The following is a 13219-nucleotide window of genomic DNA, read 5'->3' as shown; positions in this document are numbered from 1 at the left end:
CACACGCACACGCACTGACATTGACTGACACACACACACGCACTGACATTGACTGACACACACACACGCACTGACATTGACTGACACACACACGCACTGACATTGACTGACACACACACACGCACTGACATTGACTGACACACACACGCACTGACATTGACTGACACACACACACGCACTGACATTGACTGACACACACACACGCACTGACATTGACTGACACACACACGCACTGACATTGACTGACACACACACACGCACTGACATTGACTGACACACACACACGCACTGACATTGACTGACACACACACACACGCACTGACATTGACTGACACACACACACGCACTGACATTGACTGACACACACACGCACTGACATTGACTGACACACACACGCACTGACATTGACTGACACACACACGCACTGACATTGACTGACACACACACGCACTGACATTGACTGACACACACTCCATAAAGCAGGAAATAACTTGAGTCTTGTGTAATGGACCCAGCCTCTGGCCACCCTGTGTGTACACCCCTCACACACACACACACACACACACACACACACACACACACACACACACACAAACACACACACAAACACACACAGAGGAATGCTTCTTTATCAAAACTACATTAGATTTCTACTGTAATTCTTTCAAAAAGCTGCAGATTCAGAACCGACTACAAAACGCTTTTATTCTTAAATGTCCAAATTTCCCAGATCTGGTATTGTAATGTATATTTAACATAATTCTTCACTTGCACACATTTTCCAGTGTGATAACACTGCCTCTGTGCATGACACGCTGCTGCTCCATTATCTGGCTGTGCCTGGTGCTAAAATTTCCTCCCACACGCTCTCAGGCTTTCAGAGAGTCAAGTTGGAAGCGCGTGGGACGGGTGCTGGGTTGACGAGCTCATCTCCTTGGTAACTGTACAGACTTCTGGGAATAGATTTCGGTTTTTCACGGCGAGCGATGGCGGTTTCCTGGGACGTGTAAAGCGAGAGCCTCTGCATAAAAACATTCAACTGTTTGTTCAGTCGATGAAGAAAAACAAAAACGAGCCAAAAGCAAAGATTGAAGGTGAGGTAAACGGGAAGGAAGGAAGGAAGTGAGGTGTCCTGCTAGGTCCTCTGAGATGTGAGGTCACTTCCTTTTCACCCGGAGTGAAAGGTTCACGCGCGGGAAAGCGAACAACGTCCGATTAGCATTTCCATTCAAAAGGGTTCGATTTGACACGTCGCTGCGTGACCGTTTGTTTATACTTTTAGCCGAAACCTAAAAGCACCGATTGACTGAATTTCCGCTAAACGGCGTTAACTAGCTGATGTTAGCTAGATACCAAGTCGCAGACACGATGGAAGATTTTAATTCACATTAACGAACTCTCTTCCAAGCTACAAAAATCAAATTGAGATGAGAGTGAGATAGCGTGCGCTAATGAAACAATGATATTAATCCGAGGAAGAAAAGGGGCGGGGCTTCGATCATTCCGCTAGCTCAATGTAATCATCTATTGATTTCTTGTGCCGTATATTAAAAAATACGACGCTCCTACAAACAACGTGCGATGTTAGTCTTTAAGGCTGCTACAAGCTACATCGAGCATTATTGGATACAGTACCTTAGCGTATTTCCCTGTTTTGACTAACATACACAACAGCCAATAGCGCTCGAGGTACTGAACACATCAGACGAATCCGATCTAAACGCTCCTCACAACTGCTTAGCAAACGATCTAAACATGAACAAGCAAATGAACATTGCACCGGTGAAGGAACGCTGCAAAGGCTTTGCTAATTCATTAAGATTATCTTATTTCATTTTTTTTAATAATTAGCGTTAATTAACAATTTTTTTCTATTAGGTTGTTAAGACAGATCAAGACCCGCCTCCAACAGGTTCTAGCGAGCGTGCGTTTAGACGATCATTACTGAAGTTTGGAAAATTACAAAAATACTCTCAGAATCACTGGGGAGGATCTCGATGGATAAACAAGAGCTGAGGAAGACGGACTAAAAGTTCTCTTTTCTTAACTCCCGGATTTTCTTCCCATCCATCTGTCCTCGTTCTCCGTCTCGATTCTTCTCGGTCTCTCCAGGATTCCAGCTGGTATACCCGTAGATGTGTGCCAGCTCCAACTGCTCAGCCTGGCAAGCCTCGAATCCTCAAACTCTTCGGCTCTTTAGAGCACAGCAGACCAACTGATGATGCTTTTAGATTTGAAGTTTAGCTTGTGAGGAAAGTTGTATCAGAAATTTCAATATTCTTTCCCTTTAAACGCTTTACATTTAGACATAGCAAGTATATAGCAAGCTTGCTTTGCTAATCTGTTAACTAAGATAGTATGGCGTAACCTCTAGGCTGATTCCAACGGTGTTTGTTTATAATGTAGGTTAAAGTCATCTCTTTATCCAGACATACACATAATACATCCTATAACCTTGTGCTCCAGTAGATGTAGTAAAATAAACATCATCTAGTGCGGTTTTATATTATGAACAGCAGCTACGCTAATTTCGCTCTACTTGTTTCTACCGATCCAAACAACCAGATTGTACCAGATCCAGTTGTGTTCTGTGTCATGAAGATTTCAGACCTTCAGTGAGAAGAGTCCAACCCTGTGAGGATCCTGAGGCATCTAGAGATGTTCCAGCTCCAGTTTGTTTCCTCCTTATGAAGATCACAAACATTTAAAGAGAAGATGCCAACTCCATATGGTCTATGAGGACAACAACCTCCTCAACAATACACAATTATCAGACTGTATCTGACTTTATAAAGGACATTATTCATAATAACACTCTCCGATGTTTATAACAGTTTATAAGCGGCTAAGCTAACCAATACTTCCAACATCATTCCTTGAGAAGCAGCACTCTACTGTCAAAACAGACACACACACAAAAACAATTACACAATTAGCATAGCACCTGCTAGAGTGGCTCATAGTCTGGACACTAATTCTAACAAGAATCTTTAAGGAAAACAAAACAAAGCACATTTTACCTCAGAAAGTTAACAAGGTAATGCTGTAACGAGGTAATGAGGTTCATTATCATGTTTGGATGTGTACAGTAAAAGATCAGTAAGAAAACAAAACAAAACAAAACAAAGCACATTTTACCTCAGAAAGTTAACAAGGTAATGCGGTAACGAGGTAATGAGGTTCATTATCATGTTTGGATGTGTACAGTAAAAGATCAGTAAGAAAACAAAACAAAGCACATTTTACCTCAGAAAGTTAACAAGGTAATGAGGTAACGAGGTAATGAGGTTCATTATCATGGTTGGATGTGTACAGTAAAAGATCAGTAAGAAAACAAAAAGAGGGAAGTGGATGTGAGCGTGACTTGATCATTTGCTTTCTCCAAAACAAGATTCTATATAGTATGTTCTCGTTATTTATTAATATTTACCATATACGGTATGATCACGTTAGTTGAATAAATAAAATAAACGAATATAATTATCATGCACCTCGCATCAAGGCTTAAACTTCATGATTTGCGCTACATCTCACTGCTATTTAGACCATGAAACCTGTCCCTCCTGACACGTTCTCCACTTCTGCTTCATCTTTTATTTATTTATTAATTTTTCTTTATTTATCCATGTGTTATGTAACAGCAGTAGGTGTAAAAGGCTTGAGGCTCACTGCCATGTTATAAAGAACATTCTGAAGTACGTTCAAATAACAATAAAGGGCCGATGGTTACAGAGCTCCACGTCCACCTACACCTCTTTTGCTCTTTTGTTCACACCCACACGAGCTGCTCTGGGAATTTTAAACGTGGAAGAAGGGAAAAAAAATCTGTAAAAGCGCTGGAGTTTGTGACGAATGCCGCGTGGGCAGAGGCTCGTTAATCCGAACGTGTCGAGCTCGAAACATGGATGGAGAAGACGGAGTATGGAAAAAACTACAGAGCCAGTTAATATGTAGACATGGGTGGAGCTAGAAATAGTGCAGGCTGCTGATTGGTCAGCAAATCACGAGTCATTATTACGACATCCTAATGTCATAATTGTAAATCGAAAAACTTGTATTGTAGACTTGTATTTTGGTTTGAGCCCGGGCTCTTGGCGTGTCAAAGCGCAACTCCACCTCTGGACTTGAAACGAAAACGACGTCAAAGCAAAAACCACGTGCGTGAGGAAAAAAAATTTTTTTTTTTAATTTAAAAAAAAAAAAAAAAAAAAAAAAAAAATTTCTGGCCCGATTGTACCACACACTTTAAGCTAGCAGTAGCGGTTCTCTCACATTTTATTTCTTATACAAAAGCATCAAAAAGTCAAGCTTGCGATTTTACCGTGTAATTTAACGTTATCTGTGGTGCCTTCGAACCCTGTCAAAAAAATACCGCAATTATTTCAATTATTTCAAACTGATCGTAGTTACCGTAAACATAACCCTCTTCTTGCTGATGATACAAGAAAATAAAAATAAAATAATAACTTTTTTTTTTACGGCAGCTGAAAAGGCGACAGCGAAATCCGATATAATTTGTCGATCGTTGTCATTGACTTCTGATATTTTAATCTCGGCGTGATGAAAGTATTGGCACCCCCGCTCACCATTAAAACTACTTGTGATGCAAGAAAGCCGGACTTTATAGCATACGATACACTAAACACATTATAATTTGTTTAGAAGATTTTACTAATCAACTACTAATGAGCAAAGATTTAATTTGTAATTGCAGGGATTTATTTTTAAACAATTCATAATGCAACATGGATTAAATCTGATGTTTTTAGTCTGACAAAGTTGTCTTTTCTGTGTGATGATTAATTTAAACTCTCATCCTGTACATCAATGCGCTTATCTACACCAAACAATAATCTGATCTCATCTACAATAATCTAACGTCTCAAAAAAAAAACTTGGATAAAGCTTCAGAAGGAAATCCGTCGGAGGGCCAGAGCGCTTGCTGCTACCACCTCGGTCGCTATGGTAACAGGATCGACATCGTCATGGAAACCTATGGACGGCTTTCAGAATGACTTTAAGGGCTACAGTAACAGGTTGGGTCTGGAAATTGAGTCGCAAAAACAAAACACAACAAACAAACTGCTGCTCGCCTTTTTTTCTGCCGGTCAGAAGTAAAACTCCGAGCCGCAGACACGCACATTTAATAACGTTAAACGAATAAGCGGAGAAGGAAGAAAAAAAACTACAAATCTGCAGTCCAATGGTGTGACGTCAAGAATCCTCCTGATGTGTGTTATGTTACACTTTATTTTTTTAATTAAAGAAAATGACAGTATATTTACCCATTTATTTTTACACTTAACTCTTTATTTACCCATTTATTTTTACACTTAACAAACCACCGGAAAGATGAGTTCAGACTTAAGGAGAATTTAAGGAAGGAATCTCAGATTTTTGTGACTATAAGTAATCAGTAACCTGCGACGAGGACATTACTCTACGTAAATATAAACAAATTAAAAAGTATGACATCATTGACTAGGAGTTTCAGGACTTTGCTGCTTTAGTCTTGTACAGGAGGAGGCGTGGCCTCAGTTCTAGTGAAGAAGGCGTGTCCTTTTCAGCTCCTCGGTCTCAGAGAATAAACGTGGCCCTGTTGTGCTTCAGCCCTTGTAAAAGAGATGTGGCTTATGCAGCTGAACATTATGGCTAAAGCAGGCATGGCCTCAGAGCTCAAACGTATGTTGAAGGACGCGTGGCCTCAGAGCTCACACGTTTGCTAAAAGAAGCGTGGCGTCAGAGCTCACACGTTTGCTAAAGGAGGCGTGGCGTCAGAGCTCACACGTTTGCTAAAAAGAGGCGTGGCCTCAAAGCTCACATTTGCTAAAGGAGGCAAGGCCTCAATGCACATCAGTCTCAGTGGATGAAACTTGGCCTCTGTGCTTATTAGCTTGACAAAACAGAAGCTTCTGTGTTGCAGCAACTGCCCAATAATGCAATAGTACAAATGCAGCCTGGAATATTCCACATCATCAGCTATCGAAAACACTGACGACAGCATAGCGAACACCATCCACACCCTTAGAGCTAGTCGAAGCAGCACTCGAACACAGAGGATGCAAAGTGCTTTTATTCTCCCCAGAGCTCGTCTGCAGGGAGTCAGGTTACCAAGAGCACCACCAGCTTAGCAGAGCATGAAGCCGCTTCGCCGTGCGCGTATCAGAGGGCGCAAACGAGCTAGGAACGTCATCCGTGACTGGAACAATGGCAATAATTTACAACCATGTACGGTCTCAGTTTAGACAACTTATTTGTTTATGAATTAAAGAAGTCTGTCGTTGCTGCGTCTACGTATTTGTATGGTTTCATGGTCGTCGTCTTTGTCAAGTCTGCTCTGTTTTCTGATCAAATATGTTAAAAATACTAAACATTAAAAAAAACTGTATAATTGGTTTATTTATATATTTTTATATATATTTTTATATATATATATATATATATATATATATATATATATATATATATATATAGCCTTCTTTTTATTTTATTGGCGATCACACAAGTCTAGACAAGCTAAGGCTCCTGGAGACCAACAAAGGAAACAAAAACAAACGCCACTCCTGAGGCGGCGAATACGCAACAAGGCAGAACGACGACAAGTGGGCTTCTATTAGCGTATGTCAGAACCTTAAAGCGTACATGGCGCGGTGTGTAACGCATCAATAATTCACAAAGATCTCCATTACGAGGCAGATAAGAACAGGGAAGTGGAAGCAGTGTGCTATCTCGTGTGTGTCACAAAACAGATGTGATGAGGGGAAGGAGTGTGTGTGTGTGTGTGTGGGGCGCCTAAAGACATGTCTTGGGTGTGGTCACGTCTCTGGTTTAAAACCTTAATAACCAGCAAAGCTCTTGCTGCTAGTTTTCGTTTTCCCTCAAACATGCAATAAATCTGGATTCATTTGTTATAAACAACTGAGAAAAACAACACAGTCCTCAGACTGAAGAGCTTCAAGTTTTGCACTTATGACATCTACAAAAAAAAAAAAAAAAAAAACAGGGTTGAAAAACAAGAAGAAGAAAAAAAAAAAGAAGAGTGTTGTTATGTTCTTCGATCTGATTGGTCAGAACAGATTACATGTTAATAAGAATATAAATTGTACCACGAATTAAACATTTATGGAAGAAAGTTGTTTAGAAATTCTAGCATGAAGTTTAAACGCTTTAAGCTGCGTTTTTGTCTTATGCGTCTTTGTACGGCTACAACACAAACTTATTGCATGAAAATAAATATCAATCTTTATTTCATGTGTAAATTTATGTGTAAAATGTAAGTTTATCGATCTTTTACAGATTCTTTACATTTTTGTTTCTCTTTTTTGCTCTGTTAGAACATCACAATTTTTGTTCCCACGCTTAGAACACCTTGCCTCTTTATATCCTTTTTTATTTTTTCGACTTTAAAACGTTTTTAAATCGTTATAATCTCATTGGAAGCCAAATTTAAACTAAAGCATTATTTTTAAACATAGATTTTACTTCACTTTTATAGATCAACATTATATAAACAAATAAAAGGGGGGGAAAAACGGATTTAATTAAAGAAAATAACATGTAGCTATTAGACTTGGCTCTGATTTCGTAAACGTAGCTTATTTTTTTAAAACCCGAACTGGATGTTTGACGGAAAGCCGTTTGGAGTGCTGCACATTCCTGACACATTCAGCCTCACACACACCCACATGTGTGAGCTAAATGTAGTCGTCCCAGGCTTGGCCTTTAGAATAGCACACATACAGCAGATACCGTGCACCGTTGGAGGTCACATCATCACACCATGTTTTTATCAGAACGCTGCATGATCTCAGCTTAATTACACAAACGAGCCCCTGAGGCCAAACCTCGTGATGGTCCTGAACGACCACAGACGAGCCACAGGAGAGTTTGTGATGTATTTGCACGACTCGCAGCTTTCACGAATAAACGAAGCTGATTGGTCAGACCAGGTCGCAGGTTTATATGAACTCGTTTGCGCTAAAACCTTATTGTTGCTATAGCGACAACTTGTGTAAATTACGCAATAAAAGTACGGTTTATAAAAGAAAGTTTAGAATGCTGAATCATTGAGAATCGAGCCGACGCAACGACGTGGATCGAAAAAGCGCAATCGTGAACAAGGTTAAATATATGCTAAGTGAGTAGCTATGAGGAAAAATACCGGACTCTGATTGGTTAATCTGGATACTCAGCATAGCAGTGCATACAATGTGGATTTTTGTTGTTGTTGTTGTTGTTTATTTTGGTGGGGTGGTTCGACAGAACGGAATTGTAACAATGACTTTGTTTATCTTTTATAAACATCGTTAAACATTAGTTATTTTTGTGCAGGTAGAAATATGTCATCTGTCAGATTTATCTATCACCAAATGAGCTGATTACTGGCCTACAGCAGTTTATACGTCACATTTATTTATTTATTTTTATTTTGAAGTATGAAATATTCCATGAGGCTCCATCGTTAAGTTGCTGACTAGCTGATGAAATGCTCCGGAGAAGCTTTTCTTTATCTGGTTATATGGTAGAACGCTTCATGGTGAGAGACCAGTCGGAACCGGATCGTATCATCGTGAACTTACTGACGTACGCGTCGTGAAGTCGGTCCGGAGCGTGTCGCTCCAAACCAAAACCCAAACACTTCTTTTCCCAAAGCAATAAAACTGACACTGTAAGAGGATATGGAATGGGGGAGAAAGTACAGAAATGGGAGGGAAAAAATATGACAGCTGTAATGAGAAACACACTTTGGTCTCTCCGGGGAGATTGCGTGTGCAGGCGTGGAATGAATATCCAGAGAAGGAAAAGGTTTAGAAACTCGTATGAATTGGAACCGGAGAGAAAAAAAAAAGAAAGATTCTCGTTAACAAACTGCAACAAACAAATGAAATAATCAGGCTGCTGTTATTACTTGGGTGAAATCTGAGAGAGAAAGACCATTTAAATCCATGCTCGAGCTCATTCCTGGAGGATAAGGGAATTTAGGGAGTCTCAGTCCCTCCAGAAATCAGGCCTGTCTCTCGCTAAAGCTTCAGGAGTGAAAAACAAACAGCTTAGCAGAACCCAGGATCCAGCTTGGGCTTAGAACAGTTCATCCAAAACTAACACACACAAACACACACACACACACACACACACAACGAAACAATACACTAAGGACATGAAATGACACACAACCCAGCAGACACTGAATACTACAGCATGAATATGGGGGAAAAGAATCAATCCATTCTTTACTGCACTGCTCTCCTCTATGTTAGTACTTCACTCCGATGCAAAACACCACAAACGTCCAGATTTTCTTAAATAATAAACGTCAGTTCAAACATTTCTGAGGTAAAATGGACACTTTAGAAATAAACAGAGACCGATAACAGATAAATAAAGATTTGGTTAAAGCATTAACCAAACGCACAACATACTGATCTCTGAATGTAAATGGAATTAAACTAACCGACAATTTTGAAGCTATGCAAATTGTTGGTTTGACCATTTTGTAAGTACGTAAATTGTTTGTTTGACCATCTTGTGAAATAAATATATAAATAAATAAATTGATCATTTTGTAAATATGAAAATCATTTGATTAGTTTGTAAACAGAATGCTTGACCTTTTTTTTTTTAATAAATACATGAATATTTAGTTTAAGAATTTTTGAAAGTAAGTAAATAAATCGCTGTAGGTAAAAGATTTTGTAAATATATAAATAGTTAGCGCGACGGTTTTTATGAGGATACATTAGCAGTTTGCACGTGCGTCGTGAGCTAGCCGAACCAATAGTTGTCTATTTCGCAAATACGTAAGCAGTCCGTTTGATATATTTTGTATATAGATAAATAGCTAACTTCACTATTTTGTACTTTTGAGCAAATATGTAAAAAAAACCGAGCAAGATTATTTACAAACAACAAACACAACAATAGCTAGAAAGATAAAGGAAACATTTTGTTCTGTGCGACTTGGAAATGTTCTTTTTTTCACTCCTTTATGCAGGACATTTTTTATTTGCCAGTCATCCTGTCACTTTATGAATATGCAGATGAGCTTTATGACGTAACAATGCGACATGTTTTATTTGCCAATCATCCTGTCACTTTATGAATATGCAGATGAGCTTTATGACGTAACAATGCGACATGTTTTATTTACCAATCATCCTGTCACTTTATGAATATGCAGATGAGCTTTATGACGTAACAATGTAACTTTTTTTATTTGCCAATCATCCTGGCGCTTTATGAATATGCAGATGAGCTTTATGATGCAACAATGTGACTTTTTTGGGTCACATTTTTTATTTGCCAATCATCCTGTCGCTTTATGAATATGCAAATGAGCTTTATGACGTAACAATGACTTTTTTGTGACATTTTTTATTTGCTAATCATCCTCGCGCTTTATGAATATGCAGATGAGCTTTATGACGTAACAATGTGACTTTTTTTTGCCTGGTGTGTTAGTGCTGCAGCAGCAGCAGCAGAAGGAGGAGGAGGATTGTTTGGCCTGAAAGAGCTTATTCCTGTGTTAATACGTCTTATAATCGTGTGTAACAGACGTACGAGCGTGTTACAAACCCCTCCATGCAGACACACAAACGTGTGAAGAACAAATTAGACCGAGTAAAGCAACAAAACAAAACACAACACAACAACACGCCCCTTTGTAAAGTCTATTAAACACAACCAGACGTTTATTCTCCTTTTTATCATTAAAGAGAAATAACCTTTAACTTACTTGAGTTCTGCGTGAATGCTGAGCTGAAGGACAGCGACTCGGAAACACAAACGGACGCTGAAATATTGGATATTTTCTGATAGTCCAATGTTTTCACGTCGCTTGCTGCTTCTGCTACAACCCTGATCAGCTTCCCCCCTATCCGAGCCAGAGTGCGCATGCGCACAGTTTCTAGGCATGCGCTCTAGCGCACAGGGTTACCAATTCTGCGCACGCGTAGTATAGTGTCTTATGTTCAGTCATTACTGAGTCAGTACTCAGTACTCAGGCAAGAGACATGAGAGTGATTGGTCTGTAGGTGGCGCCATAGTGCAATGTTAACCCACTGATCTTGTGGTCTAAACTATATGTGGTACAGAGCTGCAGTTCAGCACTGAGTCAGTACTAATCAGTATATACATGTATATATATGGGGGTACGGTGGCTTAGTGGTTAGCACCTTCGCCTCACACCTCCAGGGTTGGGGGTTCGATTCCCACCTCCGCCTTGTGTGTGTGGAGTTTGCATGTTCTCCCTGTGCCTCGGGGGTTTCCTCCAGGTACTCCGGTTTCCTCCCCTGGTGCAAAGACATGCATGGTAGGTTGATTGGCATCTCTGGAAAATTGTCCGTAGTGTGTGAGTGTGTGAGTGAATGAGAGAGTGTGTGTGCCCTGTGATGGGTTGGCACTCCGTCCAGGGTGTATCCTGCCTTGATGCCCGATGACGCCTGAGATAGGCACAGGCTCCCCGTGACCTGAGAAGTTCGAATAAGCGGTAGAAAATGAATGAATTAACATATATATATATACGTATATATATATATATAAAAAAATATAATATTATATATAACCCTCCACACATCTCTGCACTGCTATAGCCTTTATATTTATTCACTGTACATATGTTTACATATAAACCTATATATATTACATGCTGTACATATTCTACATATTTATTTGCACTTGTCTATTTGCACGATTGCTGCACTTTGCACTTCTGGTAGATGCCAAACTGCATTTTGTTGCTGTGTACCTGTGCTAAGTAATGACAATAAAGTTATCTATCTATCTATCTATCTATCTATCTATCTATCTATCTATCTATCTATCTATCTATCTATCTATCTATCTATCTATCTATCTATCTATCTATCTAAAGCTTTGTGTGGGGTTCAATTCATATGTGTTTCTTGGTGATGACATTTAAAAATCTACAGGTGATTACTTTCATTATGTACTCTAACACCAGGTGTTTATGGAGGTGTCTATGTATGCATCACACACACACACACACACACACACACACACACACACACACACACACACACACACACACACACAGGTACAAAACGTTCTGGTGAACAACAAGGTCCTCCTGACTGTCATCTTCTTCACTAATTCGTTTGTAGCGTACAGCAATGACTTTATTATTCTATATTTTTGTGTTAAGCTGCTGTTACTTATTTATTATTTATTGGAAAGTAAATGTAAATTGGTGCAAATGTTATTTTGTGTAATGTTAGCCTTTTTCACAAGTTGTTTAGAATTACAACTGTCTTTCAACATTCAACTTTCTACTTGTATTTCACGTACAGAAGCAGCCATTTTAGTCAACTGTTGGAGCTGATTGATATTTTTTATTTATATAAATTTTTCAATATCTAAAAAAAAAACACAAAGAAATTTCAAAGTGAAATCTTTGGTCAGGTTCAGCAGATGTCCACATGGGGGTGGTAGCTCACCAAAATATAGCTGCGTAAACCGATGCTCTATAGCTGATTCATTCCATGCATCTATATTTTTTATTAAAAATTATTTAATAATTTTACAATTAAAAAAGTAGCTTGTTATGTGTTGTTACTGTAAAACCGTAAAGTGTAAACATTTTTATTTGCAGCTGCACTTCTGTTTTTGACCAATCACAACCGATCATTTCGAATCATTACAAAATTCTTCACTCTGATGCATTCATCCAATGACGAAGCAGTTTGATTCTGCTGGGCGTGGCTTCGTTTGAGACGACCCCGCCCCCTATGAACAGGCCTTGTGTTTAATTGTTTAATTAAACCCTAATCGGAGACTATGGAGTGGTAAATCTTTTAATCCGTAGATTTAAGATGGTCAACCTTACACGTCATGTGTGACATATTTCTCAGTCACACTTAAGCAAATTAATGAACAAGTTTAAGATAAGCATTATCTATGTTTGCTTAGTGTTTACCCCCTGATAACGACTCTATTTCTGGATCTGTTTTGTGTTTCATTTCTGCATTACTGCCTACAATCTAACACTGTGCTGTGTTTTAATTTAATTTTAAAATCATCGGTAAAGTTTAGTGCCAGCCAACACGCATGAACTAATGCACTGGTTCTTTCACACTAAAATCTTAAATTCACAATTAGTCATTTATTAACTTTTCTGCTAAAGGTTTTAGGGTTGAGTGAATTGAGTAACTGAGCAATAAGAGATATGTTATCTAGTTGATTGCAAACAAACTTAAAAAACAAT

General features: G+C 39.0%; 1 protein-coding gene across 15 annotated transcripts in view; it reads right to left on the bottom strand.

Moving 5' to 3' along the window:
• The window catches only part of add1 (adducin 1 (alpha)), a 39641-nt gene extending 28733 nt beyond the window's left edge, over positions 1 to 10908 (bottom strand). For 2 of the 15 annotated variants that reach the window (XM_027177996.2, XM_027177997.2), the window contains exon 1: positions 10733 to 10908. In XM_027177996.2, the coding sequence (XP_027033797.2) occupies positions 10733 to 10892 (160 nt within the window). In that variant the 5' untranslated portion in view covers positions 10893 to 10908. The remainder of the gene's footprint in view (positions 1 to 10732) is intronic. The other 13 variants (XM_047805446.1, XM_027178003.2, XM_047805447.1 and 10 more) reach the window with 9 other exon arrangements.
• Positions 10909 to 13219: the final 2311 nt, after the last annotated feature.

Source organism: Tachysurus fulvidraco, chromosome 21 (assembly GCF_022655615.1).
Source record: "Tachysurus fulvidraco isolate hzauxx_2018 chromosome 21, HZAU_PFXX_2.0, whole genome shotgun sequence".
NCBI classification, from domain to species: domain Eukaryota; kingdom Metazoa; phylum Chordata; class Actinopteri; order Siluriformes; family Bagridae; genus Tachysurus; species Tachysurus fulvidraco.
The sequence above is the reverse complement of the archived record's forward strand: the minus strand, read 5'-3'. Positions and strand labels throughout refer to the sequence as shown.